The 19,036-nt window shown below is 40.9% G+C and overlaps 1 protein-coding gene and 1 long non-coding RNA gene across 5 annotated transcripts in view; one reads left to right on the forward strand and one right to left on the reverse strand.

Annotated features, from left to right (window-relative positions):
* Positions 1-19,036, forward strand: part of KHDRBS3 (KH RNA binding domain containing, signal transduction associated 3) — a 145,768-nt gene that overhangs the window by 51,983 nt on the left and 74,749 nt on the right. For all 4 annotated transcript variants that reach the window (XR_012064247.1, XR_012064246.1, XM_072949756.1 and 1 more), the window contains exons 3-4: positions 13,682-13,798; positions 17,820-17,966. Coding sequence is in view for 2 of the 4 variants with exons in the window: in XM_072949756.1 (XP_072805857.1) it covers positions 13,682-13,798; positions 17,820-17,966 (264 nt within the window). In the remaining 2 variants the exon portion in view is untranslated. The remainder of the gene's footprint in view (positions 1-13,681; positions 13,799-17,819; positions 17,967-19,036) is intronic.
* LOC140689324 (uncharacterized) lies at positions 4,773-7,894 on the reverse strand. The gene is made up of 2 exons (XR_012064251.1): positions 7,662-7,894; positions 4,773-5,358 (listed from the first exon to the last, which is right to left on the reverse strand). It is a non-coding gene; the product is annotated as an uncharacterized lncRNA (long non-coding RNA).

Consider the following 19,036-nt stretch of genomic DNA (forward strand, 5'->3'; position numbering starts at 1 on the left):
TCTGTGCACACTGTTGTATGTATCAGTAGTTAATTTCTTTTGATTGCAGAACAGTAGTTCATTATTTGAATATACCATCATTTATTTGTCCATTTGCCCAGGCAGTTTTCACTTTGGAATTATTATAATTAAATTGCTGTAACATTTTTGTACAAGTCATTTTATGACCATATGCTTTCATTTGTTTTCAGTAAATAATTAGGATTTAAATTGCTGTGTATTTAGTTTTATAATAAATTGCCATAATTTTTTTCCCAAAGTGGTGGTTCTTGTGATATTTCTAGAAAAATGCATGCAGAGTTGTGGTTGCTCCATGTCTGCATCCGTATTTGATGATGGCAGTCTCTTTAATTTCAGCCATTCTGATAGTGTGCTGATATTTTCTTGTGTTAATTTGCATTTCCCTAATGACGAACGATTTTGTATACTTTTTCATGCACTTATTGGCCGTTTATATATCTGATTTTGATGACATCTAATGTATTGGATTTTTCTTCTTTGATTTTTACTTTCTGCCAATGAAGAAATCTTTGCCAACCTAAAGGGAATGTTAGAGTACTTTATAAGTTATAAGACAGTCTCCTGTGTTTCCTCTAAAAGCTTTATCATAGCATTGTATAGCATTGTGTCAGATTTGTCCATTTTATGTCTGTGATACATCTCAGATTCTTTTTTGTGTATGGTGTGAGATAGACAGTCAGAATTCATTCTTTTCTTCATATGGATGTCCAGTTTTTTCTGTATCATTTGTTCAGAGATATTTTCCTCCTGCTGACTGTTGGGACCTTTGATGGAAATCGGACGACTATGTAAGTGAGGGTGTATTTCTGCACTTTCTGTTTTGTTTCATTGATCCATTGATGGATCGTTATGCTGGTGCCATAGTGTCTCATGACTAGCTTTTTATAGTAAGACATGAAGTTAGGTAATGTCCCTTCAGCTTTGTCCTTTTTCTGGATTGCTTGGACATAGATCCTTTGTAATTCTGTATAAATTTAAGAATTACTTTATTAATTTTCGCAAAACATTCTGCTGGGATTATGATTGCATTTGCATTAAATCTGTTGATCAGTTCAGGGAGATCTGACATCTAAGTTATATTGAGTCTCCCCTCCGTTGAATGTGATACATCTTTCCATTTTTTTAGATTTTTTAAATTTCTATCAGCGTTTTGTCCTTTTCAGGGTAAAGGTCTTGTCTTTTGTTAAACTTATTCCTAAATATTTTATGGTTTTTGAACACTGTTGTAAAATGAATATTTCAGAATTTTATTTTACGGTTTTTTACCTCTTGCAAACTTTTGTATTTTGACCTTGTATTCTGCTACCTTGCTAATAAATTTACTTGTTCTATTAAGTTGTTTCATAGATACCTTAGAATATGCTGTGTACATAATCATATCATCCGCATAGACAGTTTAGTTCTTCTGTTCCAATTTTTATACTTTTTATTTACTTAGCTTGTATTATTGTATTGGCCGGGATCTCTAGTATAACACTTGCATACAAGTGATGAGATTAGGCATTTTTCTCCGGTTCCCCATCAGTATCAGGAAAACATTCAGTATTTTACCATTAAGCATGGTTAACAGCTGCGGGGGTTTTGTATATGCCTTTTATCAGGTAAAGGAAGTTCCCTTCTATTTCAGTTTTGCTGAGAGATTTGATACTGACTGGATGATGAATTTTGTTGATAAATTTCTACATCTGTTGAAATGAACACAGGATGTTACTCATTTATACTGTTAATACAGCGAATTTTATTGATCAGTTCGTCTGACTCAAACCAACTTTGCATTCCTGGGTTAAGCCCTACTTGCTATTATCCTTTTTATACATTGTTGGATTCAAATGCATCTATATTCATGAGTGATACTGGCCTGAAATTTTTATATCTACATATAAAACATGTAGGTATATATGTCTACATATTATAAAAATAGGGGAGAAGTTTTTGTTTCCCCTTTTTGTTTCAAAGCATAGATGTCAGTTTGGTGCTGTTTCTTCTTTAGTATTAGAATTCACTTAGTGAAGCCATCCAGGCCTGGAGTTTGATGGTGAAAAAATGTTTTCAAATGCGTATATTTACATATGAACCAAATATAAATTCTTCATTGTCTTTAATTGACAAGGCACTAATCAGAGTTTCTGTTTCATCTTTTGTGAAAATCGTTTCGTGTTTTTCAAGGGATTTCATAATATTTCATCATATTATTTCAGCTATTGCTTCTTCAAATACTTTTCTGATCCTCTCACTCCCTACCTTTTGAGACATTAAGTACGCATACTTTCAACCTTTTGATACTCTCGAAAAGATTCCTATGACTGTTCATTTTTGTTATTAGGTTTCCCCCCTATTCTTCAATTTGGATAACTTCTACTGCTGTATCTTAAACTCATTGATTCTTTTCTATGTTATCTTTATTTTATTTTATTTTTTTGTTAAGCCTGTCAGATAACATTTTTGTGTCAGATGTAATTAGCTGTTTCAGAATTTATATTTGATTCATATATAAATGTATGTATTTGAAAACATTTTTTCTCTCCTGAGATTTTCTGTTTATTGTAGGTGTTGTATTATCTTGTTTTGTTGAGCACAATTAAAATAGGTGCTTTGAAGTCTCATTCTAAAATCTTAGTCATCTTAGAGTTGACTCTTTTATCTTGATAATGAGTCATACTTTTCCCATTTTTTGTATGTTGAGTAATTTTGGATTGTGTACTGGATATTGTGAGTGTTATATTGTGGAAACTGGATTCTGTTATGTTTCTTAGAGGAATGCGGATTATTTTTGGATTTGGACTGCATACTTTGCTGGGTTGGAGTGCAAATCTCAATTCATTTCTTAGTTTGACTTTTTGCATTTATTTTTGGCATATGTGATTCAGGGGTCAGTTAGGGATTTTGGCAGATTTTATTTACAAAATTTGGGCTCCCCAAGTCTGACTGTCATTTCTAGTGTTCCTCCCACACAGTTCAGCACTGTGGTTGCCTCTAACTCTGCTACTCAGACTAAAAGCTCTAAAGTCAGTAAATTCGACCGTTCCCTTCTTCCAAGTCTTGACTCCCTTCCAGAATTCCCTTGTTTTTTCATCATTCTCCAGAGGGTTTAGATAGTTGCTTTTTGTGTTTTGTTCAGTGTTTAAGAGTTTATAGTTGTTACCTACGGACATTCAGCCTGTTAGGTACTTAGTCATATTTGCAAAACTGAGGATATACCTTTTAGTAAACAGAAAACTGTTATGAACATTTTATTGACATGCTAATTACGATGACAAGCAAAAGCATGGCTTATGGAGACTTTTATAAGTTGATTCACCATGCCTTATATGCTCTCCATGCTCAGTGTGCAGCAGGTGGAAAGGGACCAGACTCTGTCCCTGTCTTTAAATAGTCCATAGTCCAGTAGATGGTTAACCTGAAGTCATATTCTGTTGTGTATGAGTGAGGATATGGAGTAAAGTATATGAGTTAAGTGTATGAAAGAAAATCTCAAATACTGTTTTTCAGTGTCAGCTTTGATGAGAGTAGGGGAAGACAAATTATAATTTCTGTGCCTCGCAGAGAGCAGAGTTCATCTCAAGCACTTATGATGTCTGAAGTCGGCTGCTTAGAAATCTGCTTTCAGAATGCAGAAAAGGATATTTCTGCTTATAATTTCTCGTTTCAAGCCAGCCCCGTGTAAAGGCTAATACAGCACTTGCGTCAGTTCTAAGAAAGAGCTTTCATGCTGGTGTCAGTTAACAGACTGAGCCAGAGGGTGCCGGCAGTACTGGCAGTACGTGCCCCCAGAACAGCAGCGGGCAGAGTGCAACTCGACGTGGAATTGATGCTGACTTGACACTTCCAGCTTCTAATGCCTAATAAAACAATTTCCATTAATTGAATAATTTCTCTTCTCTTAATGAACCACTTCAACACTCTTTTAATGGCACGACACTGAACATGAGCCTTCTAGTATTAAAACCCGAAATACATTTGCTCTCATGAGTGTATGTGCGAGCTTGGAAAGTGTAAAACTCAAAGTGAACAGTGTTTCATGGGGTTCTTTTTGTTTGTTTTTATTTTTTAAGACTAAGCTGTAGAAATTGTCCTCCATAGTTTTCCTGTGGACAAACTCCAACCCTTGGTCCTGGGCATGACCAGATATAACAGAGTTGATGTAAGTGCCAAATCAGCATTGGAACAAGACGCCCTGTCTGTGAGGACCTTTAGATGCCTTGTGGTTTAGATTTTACACTGATCTTTTAATTCAGCGTTTCCTTCATCATTGGACCCATCGATCCATTCGTATACCTAACATCCACTGGGGTCTTCTCTGAGCCAGGAATAGTGCTGGGAAAGCAAAACTGATTAAGACACGTTCTTTTGTCACAGGAGCCTCTCAGTTTTGTGAGGAATACAGGTGAATAACTTACTGAGTGTATCGCCGTGTGGGGAGGTCAATGCTGGTGTGCCCTGGGAAGTCAGGGGAGCATGCTGGCCCTCTCACAGAAGCCCTCCCGAAGGCTCTAGAGGCGCTGGCTGGGTTGGGGTCAGAAGTCAGACAGGGTGAGATGAAGGTGGCCGTGACAGGGAGACACAGGGCAAGGGGTTTGAGAAACCACCAGCCATTGTACTTGGCTGAGCAGGTTAGTTTCAATAAGATGTGCCGATTTTAGGATGGAGGGTATATAGCTCAAGTGGTAGAGCACATGGTTAATATGCACAAGGTCCCGGGTTCAATCCCCAGTACCTCCTCCAAATAGAAATAAACCTAATCAAAAAAAAAAAAAGATGTGCCAATTTTTATTGGGGATTTATAAACTCAGTGATGAGCGAGCCGGGTATGGGGTGGAGTCGGCCAGTGCGGGGCTTGGCGTTAGACCAGAAGGTGACCTGTGAGCTGCTTTGCAGTATGAGGGGGGCTTCTCCAGGTGTTTAATTATTGGAAACGATTTCAGTTGATGGTTTACTTGCGGGCATGACGTGGTCCTGCACTTGCTAGTCAGTCCTTGAGTGCTGGCACCGAAGCTCATGTGGCTGGTTGGAGGGGATTTGAAACTTGTTGGCATCGAGGAAGCCTGACATTAAAAATAATGACTTAAAGATGCATGTATTTGTGGTAAGTCACAGTCAGTGTCCCTCCTAGTATCCATTCAATCAGGGGACCCTGTGGGAAACAGAAAGGCCTCTCTGGATTATAGAACCTTCGGAAACTGAAGGAGCAAAGTCCCTTCCAGGCCAGCCCTCTGCCATCATCGACAACCCGTGTTTCCAGAGGGGACTGGAGCCGCACAGCTGTCAGGAGAGATGAGAGGAACACGGCTTCAGAGCTAACTTTGTCCTCGTCTCCGAGGTCTTCTCTGGGCCCCTGAGCTGTGAGAATCAGAAAGTTAGTTAAGGTAGTATTTGGAAATATGACAGCATTCAAAAGTATTGTAAAGGAATTTCAAATCTTAACTTATGTTGTGACTTCTCCCTTACTTACTTTAAATGCTGAAGTATTAACCCAGAAAGTAGCACTTGAACTTAGATTTGTTAAGTGGACTCCAAAAACAGCCACACAAGAAAGAATTTACTCATGTTGTTTTGGGCATTTATTGTTATTACTATTACTATTTTATTGAGTCAAATAAGTAATTACAAAATTTGGTTATATATAAGCCCCAGAAAATCTCATTACATTTAGAAGACTAGACGTTCCATGTATGTACTTTGGTCACAGTGCAGTACATTAAGAAATTGAAGTCTGTGATGAATCCTGTTCTATGTAAATCTTTTATTCCATCACTGCTCACTTTTGAGGGTTGATAAAGGATAGACCCTTATGAGCACTGCAGAGCCAAAAGGTAAAACATTTTTAGTGCTTAGCCGTGTGTGACTGGCTTAGATGTCTTCAGTGTTATTGTACTGGCTGTTTTGGCTCTGGGTCCCATGAGGGACCTCCCAGTTGCATCAACTGAACATTGCACAAGTGTGCTGGTGGACCCTGGAAATATGAACAAAGCTTAACCCCTCTCTTTTGGGACCCCCTACCCCAACCCAGTGGAGTAAAATGGCTGATAGTCATTCAATGGACTAAACTATGAACTTTTATCAAAACAAGAAATTGACACATAATTACAGGCAACAAGGGGCACGAAATGTATACATTGATCCTGAGACACAGTTACAGGGGGAAGGCAGTCAGGTTTAGGGGTCAGTCCTCTTTGTTACGCGTGCTGGCTCTGCGGTCTCCTAGCTTTCTGACGCCAGATGTCACATCTCCACTCTCTCTCTCATCAGGCTAAATGCTTCCTGAACCACATCCACATGGATATTCCATAAGTGAACTTCACACCCTCTCCTCTTGGCAAACCTGGACCTTTCCCTGTGTCCCATATTTCAGTGAATGGCAGACAGCAAATGTACCTGAGAGCCCATTGCCTAAAACTAGCACATCATTTTTGTCTACTAACTTCTTCCTTTACCTCTCCCCCTCCATTCTTGAAATACCATGACATATGGTTTATTACTTCTACTTCCTAAATTTATTCTCATTTATTTCTATCTCTGCATTCCGTTGCCGCTCCTTAGTTTAGACGACTGCCATCCGTCACCCAGGCTTTTGTGATAGCCTCTTAGCTGGTTTCAAATCCTCCGTCCCATTCTTCACACTTGCAGCCAGACTGTGGCAGTCTGGGGCTTTCTGGATTAACAATTCCAAACTTATTTACGTATAGGCTGCATTGCTTGTCTTATTTATTTTGTTATCCACCCATCCCCCCACCCCCACCCAAAGAATGTAATCCAGTTTTGAGCATATAGGGGTAACAAGTACACAAAGTAGACTGTTACAGGTGGTGTCTCACTTCTGTGTGCCTGTGTGTTTGATTTTCTCCATATCACGTCCTGAAGAAGTCACTTGTGTTACTGTACTTGATTGGTTTTTAAAGTTGCTGATGTCTAAATGAGTGGGGCTGTTTACCATTTGGAAGTAGATACTATGTTAAAATTGCAATAAATGGAGCAATACCAAATAATCTCAACCGCTACCATTAATACTTAGTGATTTGTGGTTAGCAAACTACTAAATTTAAGCAATAGTATTTATTTGTAGCTTTAATATGGAGCAATAATTACTGCGGCAAAGAAAATCAGTAAAAATTATGGTGACTAGTGCCATTTGATTTGGGGTGAAACGAACTTTAATTCCACAAGTATTTATTGAGAAATCATTATGCCGGAAACATGATGAATCAAATATGGGTCCTAATTACTCTCAGGGATTTACAATCTAACGGGAGAAACAGTAAATTTTACTAGATAATACAGGGAAGAGACTGAACTAAAGTAAGAGGGAGATGGACACTGCAAGAATTTAAAAGAGTGAGGGAGAGTTATTTCTGGAGAAAGTTACAGGTGGAATTAAAGTAGTCGTTGAGTGTAAGTTCAGGATGTTACCAAGCAGAGATGGAGGGGAAGGGCAGAATAACTGTTGGGCCAGAAGGATTTAATTACGGGGAGTAGCAGGTTGTGGATTCCTTGCGGTGGTGATGGCTAGGGTGGAAAGCCTTCAGGGCTGCACTTGTGCAGTAGACTTTTGTGAGGCCAGGAGGAGCCCTGAAAGATTTATGACAGATACAAATAAACAAGTAGGATATATAGTAGAGAGTATTCTGCATTATTAAAGATCTTACCTTTTTTTAAAGTCCTCTTAATATTTAGGAATGATTGATTTAAATACAAATTTGGAATGACTTTTATTCCCAGGGAATTCAGCTTCCCATGTGAAAAGGGATTATTGTCTTTAGAGGTGATTATCAGAATCACGAGAATTACTGTCAGTAACGTAACCTGACTCAGTTACTAACTACCCTAAGAAACAGGTGTCTTGTTACCGAAGAGGCTGCTCCATTTCGTGTGAGTGTCGTGGTCCCGAGTCTGTTGTTAGGTTTACTACTGTTTGGAGTTCCGCAGTTATGACATTGGCTTAATTCAGACGAGATCAGTACTCTGAATGCCATCTAAAAGCTGGATTTATTTAACTAATCATGGTGTGTTTTGGTGGAATTATTGGAGCCTAAACTTTTTAATTAGCAGAGAGAAGATAGGTAAAACAAACCTCGTTTCTTTTCTTTTCAGTCTTGCCATTGGGCAGGAGTTGGGTGAACATGGAGATGACGAACCAAGTGTGTTCCTGGAGAGTTTAATTCTTTCTCCCCAGTGAGGTCTGGAAAGCGAGTGTGGGGTGATGTTTTCCAAAGAGAGATGTCACGTATAGTTTTACATTTGGGTGCTACAAGGACGTGCTAGAATGTCTGTTTTAAGGTATATATGTGGCTTAGGGAATCCTATAAGGCACTGTTTTAAGGACCTTGCATGTAATAATTTTATGTGTATTAATCTTTACAGTTTTAGGAGAAGGGAATGATTATCTCCTGTTCACATATGAAAAAAAGAACAGACAAGTTAAGTACCTTGCTAAATGTTACACAGTTAGTAAGTAACAAGCCTTTGAACCCCAGAAATCTGGCTCCGGAGTCCATGCTCTTGTTCAAGAAATTGCAATTGATTAATATTTAGTATGTGAGTTAATGCTAGTGCCATGACTGGCTCATGTGAGTGCCACACAGTTGTGTGCACACTGAGACAGGATCCCAGGGTAAAAGAGGGAATTCTCCAGGGCGGAAGATCCCACCAAGTTTTAATTACTCATTTGCTTTCAGTAATTGGGGCATGTAGCTGTTACATGTGCCTGGTTATGGATTCTTGGATTGCGTCTCCTCGTTGTAGATAACGTAAACTTTAAATGGGCAAAGATAATTGCAGAAGAGCCTGTGACTTAAAGGCCACTACAGATGCAATGGAAACAAGCGAGAAAACAGCCGAGCCTCTCCTTCCCCTGCGCCCAGCGTGGGCTCTGCACCAGGACGGGGGAGCAGCTGGGGTCCCATCTCATGTAGGAGGGTCATCTCAGAATGGGACCTGTTTTTCTATGTCGAGTATCATTAATGATGAATCTCTTGACCTAAGTAAGTACTGAAATATTAACCAGTGATAGAACAAGTATAAATTTTTAAGTAAATAAATGTATACATACTGTACAAATACAGACATGCACATACACACGCACATGCATCTGTTTTACACGTGTACGTAACACAGTGCGGGGGCCCGTGGGTGGGGACGCTTCTTCGCCGCTGACTTGAGGTCTCAGGACACCCAGCGCCACCCTGTAGCGAGCACCTCCCCTTGTCGTCACCATGGGGCGCCCCGTGGACTGCCACCCCCGCCGCCTCCTTCCTTTCTCAGTTTCTTAGCTCTTTAGTCGCCTTGAGAGGTATACTTTATACTGTGTCCACACGTTTTTAAAATTTTTTAAATTTCTTTATCTCCTCTCTCGTTTCTCACGTCCTGCTTCAGACCTACCCCTGTAGAAATAAATTACATTGTTCGTCTGTTACAGTAGCTCTTATTTTACAGTCTATCTCAGATGTCTTTTTGAGCATTTTTAACAAACATTTAGATTTTATAAGACAGTTCCTTCCCTCTGTGCCTGTGTGCTGTGTTCTAGGTTTCATTTTAGTTGAGTCTTGTGCAGTGACTGGTTTAGGGGGGTGTTAACTGTGGTTGGCGCTCCTCGTCCACTTCCAGTGCGTGAGATGCTGCTCACCTGTTAGAAGCCAGTGCTGTTCTCGGCTGTGGTTGAGGGACACAGGTGGGTACGTCAGGGTCCCTGCCCTCAGAGAGACCGCCACCCCACCTCCTCTTAAGGAGAGGAAGGTAGGCAGGAATTGCCAGGACTGGAAAAGACTGCGATGTTTGAGGATATTAAAACTTTAACTTTTTGATAAATGAACTGCTTGGTGCTTTTCCCTGCGGCCGAGCATTATGGTGTGCTGCGCGCCCCCCTCCCTGTGGCCACTCCCAGCATCCGTGCTCCCGGGGGTGCCCTTCCCTTGAGACTGTCCAGACCCTGCAGCAGCTTTAACTGACAAGATGCGAGCTTCCAGGCCTGGCTTTAAGGAGGCCTGACGGCTCCAACTTTTCTGATCTTGGAAGCCGAGCAACATATGAAGACCTGTTACCCTGAGGCCACCATAGGAAGTGGAAGCACTGGTTACCCGGGGATGGGAGTCAGACCTGTAAGAACTGAGGCGTTCTGTTCAGTTTTCTTTTTATTTTAAGGGTGAGAGTGATGTTCTTTACAGCTCAACGTCTGAGCTGAAATGGGTAGTTCTTGGAACCTGGTAACATTGAGAAACAAGTTGAGAATGGCTAAAATCAAAAGCAGGAGAGCAGCGGGGCTGGGAGGTGAGCTGGCCTCGCATAGCAGTGTCAGGACATGGACTTCATTCGAAGGATGGCTGGACAGTTGTATTTTTAAATAGAGATGTGACAGGGTCACCCTTGTGTTGAGCCCTCTCTGCTGATTGAAGGAGATGGTGATACAGAGATAGGATTCTGCAGTGTGCGAGGTGAGAGATGGTGATGGTCTGGACGGAGCGGTTGTGGTGGGACTACAGAAAAAGTAGGCAAGTGTAAGAGAGACTCAGGAGGTAACACTGTCATGCTGTAAGGACTCACTGGACGTTGACTAAATGCCCTCTGTGCACTGGTGACGGAGCAGTGAACACAGAAGGCCTAGTCACTGCCCGCATGGAGTGAGTGTCAGCTTTCTGGCTGGAGTTGCTGCGTGGATGGCAGTGCCATTTGCTGGGCTCAGGACCTCTGGAAGGATAATGTGTTTGGTGCTACGTTGGCAGAGGTTACAGGCTCAGCTGTGTGTGGAGGTAGAGGTCAGTAAAGCACCCCTTTGTTAGGCTAACCGGCTTTTTGGTGAGCGCCCAGTTAAGGGAGACCTTTTAGTGGAGACAGTGACATGTTCTTGAGGCTTGGTTGTTTATGAAATGACAGCTTAACTGTCATTGTTCCCCACAGAACAGTGTCATGCCACAAATATAGTTTAGGTCAATTAAAGCTAAGTAAGCTTTACCTTGGTAAAGACCAAGGAAGAACATAATTGTTGGATCCTATACATTATGCAGTGAAAGGTACACTTACTGCATGTTGGCTCACCATCTTTATAATCATTTGACGTTTCCTGTTTACAGTTGTAACCTTTGTAATACGATGGCATATTTATAATCTAGTAATTGGCATCTGGAGAAATATTAATGGTCTTAGAGATAACACTTTCCCCTTCCATTCAAATCTATGCATTAATTAAATCATTAATAAAAATGAAGGCTGAAATGTTTTAGGTTCTTTGTGTCCTTGCTACCATGGTCATCAAACAGAAAACAAACCCTGAGTTAAAGCAGCACGGACTTATTCGGAAGGATTTCTGGAAGGTCAGGGAAAGGGGCTGCCAGGAGAACTCGGAGCCTGAGGCCTCCCAGTGTCTCTGAGGTCAGGCCGCAGAGAGTTTTCTCTCCTAGGGGGAGTGGACGAGGCCAGAATGTGTTGGGCAGTGGGCAGGGTGGCGGGGGTGGCACACAGGGACAGAAGGTCAGAGAGTGTCTCACCCTGAAGCTGGTCGCTGGAAGCAGAGGGCCTGTTGTGGAGTCATGTGCCTGGCCAGGGTCGCCTGTGCGTCACGTTCAGGAACCTGAGACAGGACAGAGGCTCGAATGGAGTTTGATCATGTCGGGCTAAGGGACATTTTCTGGTGGATCAGGTCACTTAATCTTTTATGGGGCAGAGAATGGGAATTGGTGGGGTCTATGACCAGAGCTGACAGGGCAAGAGGTCACCCAGAAACGTGCTTGTTAGTGTGGGAAAGCCTTGAGAAGACTCGGCAGTTGTGGGCGCCAGTCTCCGTGAAGGTGGATGTATGGGGTAGAGGAGACTTGGCTGAAAGTTTGCGCAGACGTGGTGAGACCCCTGGGTGCCCTTCCTGGCTGAGAAAACCAGGCGTCTGCCCTTGTGGACTGAGCAACAGAGGATTACCAGTCATGTGAGCAAAGTCCATTACATAGCAAGAAGCAGATTCGCAAAACGGGGAGGGAAGGGGACTCTGTTGGAGGAAGCAGGCACTGTAAGCTCCGTGGTGGGGGCTGGGGGTGGGGCTACATCCTCAGAAAGAAAAGAACTTACATACTTCCATAAAATATTTGTAAATGCCGTAAAGGAACTAATATAAGAAAATACTGTTAGTCATTAAACATTTGATAGTAGAAATGAATCAGTGGGTATGTAGGAAATGTACTTAAATCCTCCAGAAAGTAAAAGAGAGAGAAGGTGAAAGAAAAAGACAGAGAAATAAGAGAGAAACTTAGAAATCCAGCTCAGAAGGCTCACTATCCAAATAACAGAATTTCCAGAAATATAAAGCTGAGAAAACAGGGAACAAGAATGAGGTAGGGTGGGTTTTGAGACACGGATTTTCCCCCCACCTTGTAGTAGTATTTGATATTTTAAACTCTGTAAGTATGACCTCTGTGTTTTTTAAGTAATTTGCTTTAAATTAAATTTTAAAAAGCCAAAAGTAATTACATGTTAAGGTTAAAAACAGATAATTTAGTTTTTGTTGAAGACCAATAAAATTAAAAGTGGCTAAGAAAAAAATGCCATTTTGATTTTTTTTCAAGTAATTCTGGAAGAGCACTTTAGTTACCATAGTTAGAAACACGAGGAACAGGTTTCTGTTAAAAACAGCAGCAGCACTGCTGTGGCATGGCTCAGGGGAGGGGGCCCACCCTAGAGCAGCCACCACATGGGTTTGTAACCAAGAATCTTGCCAAAAAGAACGGTTTCTCTCTTGGTAAATAGGGCTGACTTTCTGTTTGGGAGCAAGAAGAATTGATCATTATAGTGAGGCTTTTAAAGGTTGTGTGAAATTCCTAATAATCATTCATTCATTCGTTGTGTATTTATTGAGTGTCTGTTATGTGCCGAGCATTGTTCTCAATGATTTATTTACATGGACCCATCTAATCCTCATAAGAGCCCTACAGGGGTCCTGTTGCCATCCATCATTCCCAGTTTACAGTCAGGGAAACCAGGGCACAGAGAGGTTAGGTGGTTTGCCCACGGTTACTCAGCAGGAATATGGGAGACCTGGCTATTCTCAGAGTCCGGAGTCCCCTTAATTCACTTCTCTGCTTGTTAAGCAAAGAACCCTGGGCACCTAGGCCAAATCAGTTGTCCACATTCCCATTGCCAGTTGTGTCAGAAAGGTTGATGGATTTTGTCATCAAGCTCTTGTAAGTCCCTGAAGTCTTAGAATCCGCTCAGGCCAGTGCACTCATTGGTTGGCTTACGGAGGATTAAGTGCTGACCAGCAAGAAGAACCCAGACACTGATAGTGACCAGCCTGGTTCCCATTACAGGATAGCAGGTATCAGTCTTCCTCACCAGTGCTCTTCATTCCAGCACTTCCCCTGGTGGATACTGAATGTGTGCTGAAATTGTCAGCATGTCAACTTTGGAATTCTGGGAACTAACTTCATTTACTGTTTGTAAATTTTGGCCATCATTGAAGTGATTTGGTATAAATAAATATATCAGGTTTTTTTAAAATTTTATGTTTTTTAGCCCTGTTTTATCTGGTTTGTGGGAAGCATTATAGAGTAATGCGTGCAGCAGGAACTTAAATATTTGTCATTAATCAGTGCTGTGCGGCATACTGCAATGTTTCCTAACATTCAGGAAACAAATTACTTTCCTTACTTCGAATATGAATGTTACAAATTTGTTCTTTTATTTTTTCTAGTTCAACTTTGTGGGAAAACTTTTAGGGCCACGTGGCAATTCTTTGAAGCGTTTACAAGAAGAAACTTTGACAAAAATGTCCATCCTTGGGAAAGGCTCCATGAGAGACAAGGCAAAGGTAACACTTGTTATGTAGTGTACTTTTAGATCCTCCATTGTGTTAAAATGTATTATATGAACATTAAGTAGGATCTCAAATGAAACTACATGAAAATGCTATATATGGTGATATATTTGTGATACTATTTAGAAAAATGGATCACTCTGGCCAGTTTCAAAATATGTAGTATCCTAAACCAAAATCTATTAGTATTACTTTCATTTGTAGAGTAAAACAGGAGTGCCTGTGGTTTTGATTCTAGAAGCAGTGCCTTGTAGAAAGTACAGTGGTGTTGAAATTATCGTGTAGAGAAATGAAAGTCATTTGTAATCTCACCATCACTGTTTTCATGTTAGATTAGTTCCTTCAGGTCTTTTTTTCTACGCCCGTGTTTTGTATAGTTGCGTTTATAAAGTATATGCTTTTATTTGCTCCTTTTGCCTTTCTTTTGATAGTGTATGTATTTTGTCAAGTCAAAATTGATTATAAATGTTTTAATAACTGCTTCCTGTTCTAACACATGGTTCTACTTGGGTGTAGCCACACTAACTGCCTCCTTTGTTAGTAAGCTAAAATCACTGTTATTTTTATTGATCACTTTCTTAAATATGCCAATTCTGAAGGAAATTTCCACATTTCATCATGTGCTGTCGCTTATGTTTTCTGTTATTACTTTGTTGTGTCAGATAAAGAAAGTAATTTAGACAGAATCCAGCCTCCTCACAAAAAAGTCCATCTAAATAATAGCTTTTGTAATTTTTTTTAAAAAGGTACCATTTGTTTATTGAACAGTCACAGTGAGTCAGGCACTGTGAGGCATTTTACATGCATTTCTCCATGTATCCTTGGAGAAAAGATGGCAGATACATAGCATTTTCCTTATTTTACACTTAAGAAAACTGAGATTCAGAGGGAAGATACATATAGCTCAGTGGTAGAGCGCTTTCCTAGCACGCACGAGGTCCTGGGTTCTATCCCCAGTACCTCCATTAAATAAATAAACGAACAAACTTAATTACCACTGCCTCCTGCCCCCCCCCCAAAAAAAAACAGACAGACAAGAAAACTGAGATTCAGAGAACCTGAATATATTATCTGGGTTAATCATGGAAGTTCATTGTGTTATTTGATTAAAACTTGGCTATGTATCAGACTCATATAGATGCTATATAATAAGAGTCCCCTGCCCCAACCTGTTTAGGGTGGAACCTCAAAATGCATTTTCGGTAGGTGTTTAGATGATTGCAGTGCCAGCCAGGATAGGGCAACTGCTCACTGAGCATTGCGGTCTCAAATGATGTGACTCTGATTCCCGACTCATGTATTCCTGCTGTCGGAGAGCGTGGAACCGTGTATTGGTCAGCTGGTCAGAAGTTAGTGCATCTTTTTGGAAATCATCCCACCCACCTGCTACATTGTAATCAGAGCCTCACTGCCTGAACTCTTAAGTGCTGATTTCAGTTGATTCTTCTCACTAATTTTAGTTTCAGTCTACAGAAATTCTCAGTTAATAATATGTTTATTTCTAAAGAGATTTCCATTACTTCATATTAAAAATCTCATCCTTTTAGATTTTCAGTGTGTTCACCATTTAAATTCTAATGTGAACATAATTCATTTTCTTCTTGTATTTGCTACTTGGATGAAATTATGGGGCCATTACTGACACACATCAGCTGGTCATGTAGCGTAACGATCGCTATAATGCTTCGGTCTGCTGAGCCTTCAGTTTGTGCCAAACACGTTGGATGTTTTGCCCACATCATCTATATTATAAAACAATAGAATAGTTGATAACTATAGCTGTTAATAATGGTTATTGTTACTGTATTTACCATTTGAGTGCTTATTATATGCTAAGAATAATTCTAAAGACTTTTTGTGTCTTTAGAGTTACGACGACTCCTTTGTTACTGTCAAAAACTCCTTTATTACTACAGCAGCAACCCTTTGAGCAGTAGGTACTAAACTGTTATCATCCCGCTTTAGAGTCACCCCTTCAAGATGAGGGTAAATTAACCTGACCGTCTGTTGCTTTTGGGGTTTGAATGCAGAACATAAAACCAGCTCTGGTATTCTTTCCCAAACACCACATTGCCTCTTACCATTAACCCAAAAAGTAGTCACGTAGTAACTATGTGATTATGATTAGAAAACCTCCCTTTTCCAGCTCAAGTTTATAATAGAAATGAAAATGTTTGCCTTTGAATCAGTAATTATAATCTCTCATTAAAAGCATTAGTTTGGCTCCATATTAGAAAAAGATAAGAAATGTTTATTTCAGTAGTTCATGCTTTCAAAGATGAACTACTGTGCATAGAATCCAGTTTTGAAGACTTAGCTGTGAAAGGCAGATTGTCCGATCAAATGATTGAACGTGTTCTGATCAGAACAAGGAGTAGGTCACGGTTGACGTGAAAGAATAGTCCTTTTCATTCTTGACAAATTTTGAAGGACATGCATAGGATACTGTGGTAACTTATAGTTGCTCTCCCTTTCTTCAGTTTTTTTTCCTTTTCTTTCTGGCCCACTTTCCATAAATGTGAAAGAAACTAGCGTTGACTGAGTGCCACCACGCACCAGGCGTGTCCTGGGCACTGTGCACACAGCCTCCTTGGCCGGGCCTTTGCACCAACCGGTCTTCTCAGTGGATCTGCACTAATATACATACGTTAACACCGGGTTGATTTTGCACATTAATCGTGGCTTACGTGTAATTTGTCCAAATTCACACACCTGGTGACCAGCGTGGCTAAGATTCAGGTACATTTGACTCTAAGTCCCCTGCCCTTTCCATGCTCTGTGTTTTTTGTTGGTTTTTTCTGAAGTGCAGTCGGTTTGCAGTGTTCTGTCAACTTCTGGTATACCGCTTACTAGTTCAGTCGTACATACACATACAATATATTTGCTTTTATATTCTGTGTTTTAATCTCTCTTTTCTTTGTAAGAATTCAAATCACGTAGCGAAAGTTGAAGCCTGAAGAGGTGAAGTCGAGGCTGTGCGTGCCTCCTTGGCCTCTTAGCTATTGCGGGAGCGAAGAGGTGTTGCTGCCAGGAATTCCTAGGGTTCTCACGCGCATGGGGTAGACTTTTTGGAGAGGCTGGCAAGGTTTCCTGCCTTTTGGAAATCACTTTAGTGGGTTTCCACTAATCTTAATCTGCCTGTCTGATTTCAATGTTGAGACCAAGACTATTAAAAGAACCATTTTCTGTAATTGCCACCCTAATGAAGTCTCGTTAGGAAAAGATATGGAGCAAAGTCAGTTGTCCCTTAATGATCTGTTTTTTTCCCTCCTATTTCCCCTGAATTTCATAATATCAACCAAAAAAAAGCTTTTTAATGTTTATCATAATTATGTAAAATCCAGTAATAAAATATTTCCATCTTATTTATTCATTGTTTTATTCTCATAGGGCCTGATCTATAGAAATGTTTTTGAATGAATATATGAGTGAACAAATGAACATAGAAATGAATAAAATAGCACTTACCTACTCGTTCCAAAATATTTATTGAGCCCCTGCTGTCTACCAAGCACTTCTCTAGACAAGGAGAGTGCAGCACCAGACAGGGCGCTCCTGGGTTCTGCTCCGTGGCGATCACCTTCAGGGAGAGCCATGAGGGAGTGGGGACAAGTGAAAAGTCCGGTATCTTAAGAGAGTGGGGACCGCTTCGTAAGGGCAGCACAGCACGCAGCGCGACCCGTGCACAAGTGAGCCTGGTTGCTTGGCCAGTTTGAGGAACACGGAGGAGGTCTGTGCAGGCCTGGAGGGGTTGAGCGAGGGAGGCTGGAGGAGGCCAGGGAGCCGGAGCCGAGGCCGTGGGCAGGGCTGGAGACAACCTGGCAGCAGCGGGAAGCCCTGGGGACGGGGACGGCAGGGTCAGAGCTGTGTTGTAAACGTCCTTCCTCAGGTGGTGGTGTTTGCTGCAGCGTACATCTTTGGTGACAGCCACGTGCCAGATAAGCTCAGCTTGTGTTAATTTTCCTTTTCTTTTCTTTCAGTGACACACTTTTGAACATAGTTTTTCTCTCTTCAGGAAGAAGAGTTGAGGAAAAGTGGAGAAGCAAAGTATTTCCACCTCAATGACGACCTCCACGTTCTCATTGAAGTTTTTGCACCCCCAGCAGAAGCCTACGCCCGGATGGGGCATGCTTTGGAAGAAATCAAAAAGTTCCTCATTCCTGTTAGTACAATTTTTCTTGATAGTTAATTTGTACTTCAAGTCCTTCCTTTGTTTTAATCCTTGATAATTCTTACCAGTAATTATTATTTGCGTAGCACCTTATCTGTTAAAGTGTCCCTGTGAACTACTTGGCATCATTCCTTCTTTATATAAAGAAGGATTTTTAAAGAGATTAGATAATACTGCTAAGGTGACAGGCCAAGAAAGTTGACAAATATGCATTTGAGGACTCCAGTCCTCAGCTTTCTTGTGACACTGAATCACCTCTCAGGTTCATTGCTCTCCAGCACAAGCTCGTCTGTGTGCCGGGCACGTCCTTGGGGTTGAGCGTGTGACGTGAGTGGACAGGCCCTGCCCTCGAGGCGCGTGTGGTTTGGGGGAGAGGACACATGCAAGTGCCTTCTGGGCAGCGTGTGAGCAGAGAGGAAAGGTGTTGTGCAGATAGTTATGCTTTGTTAACAGTTGATGGTCTTTTTTAACCCTTTTCAGACACTGCCATTGCTGAGAATGTGATCATTTAAAAAGAACGTGTACCTACCTCCATCACAGAAGTTAATTTAGGTATTTTGTATAATTTTCCTGTTCTAGATTAAAAAAACTAGAACGTTGAGCACTTTGGCTCTTCAGACAGTTTATTCTAAAGAGACTGTCACATCTGCCAAACAACTGTCTGGGATAAGACTGTGCTCGGCGATTCCAGGCTGCTGTAGTAGGTTGACTTACACACAGCAGCACGTGTGTGATTATATTGTCTGTGAGGAAAACTGCCATGTTTATAGAGACGGGATATTTTAAATCATGATAGTATAGGAAAAGCCAGGGCATGGAATTGTGTTGTTTTAATTTGGGAGCTTAACATAGTTAACTTTTCTGTAGTTCCCTCAAGCCGGTATGACAGTCCTATTATTCATTTAGTTTAAAAACAAAGTTTTTGAGTGCTTTCTATTTGATAGACACATGTGAACTCATAAAAGACATGGTCCCTGCCCTTATGGAGTTTATGTAATGGGAGGGACAGATAAGAATCAGATATTTATATAAATGACTTTAAAATTGCAGCTGTGACAGGA

Source organism: Vicugna pacos, chromosome 25 (genome assembly GCF_048564905.1).
Source record: "Vicugna pacos chromosome 25, VicPac4, whole genome shotgun sequence".
Classification (NCBI taxonomy): Eukaryota; Metazoa; Chordata; class Mammalia; order Artiodactyla; family Camelidae; genus Vicugna; species Vicugna pacos.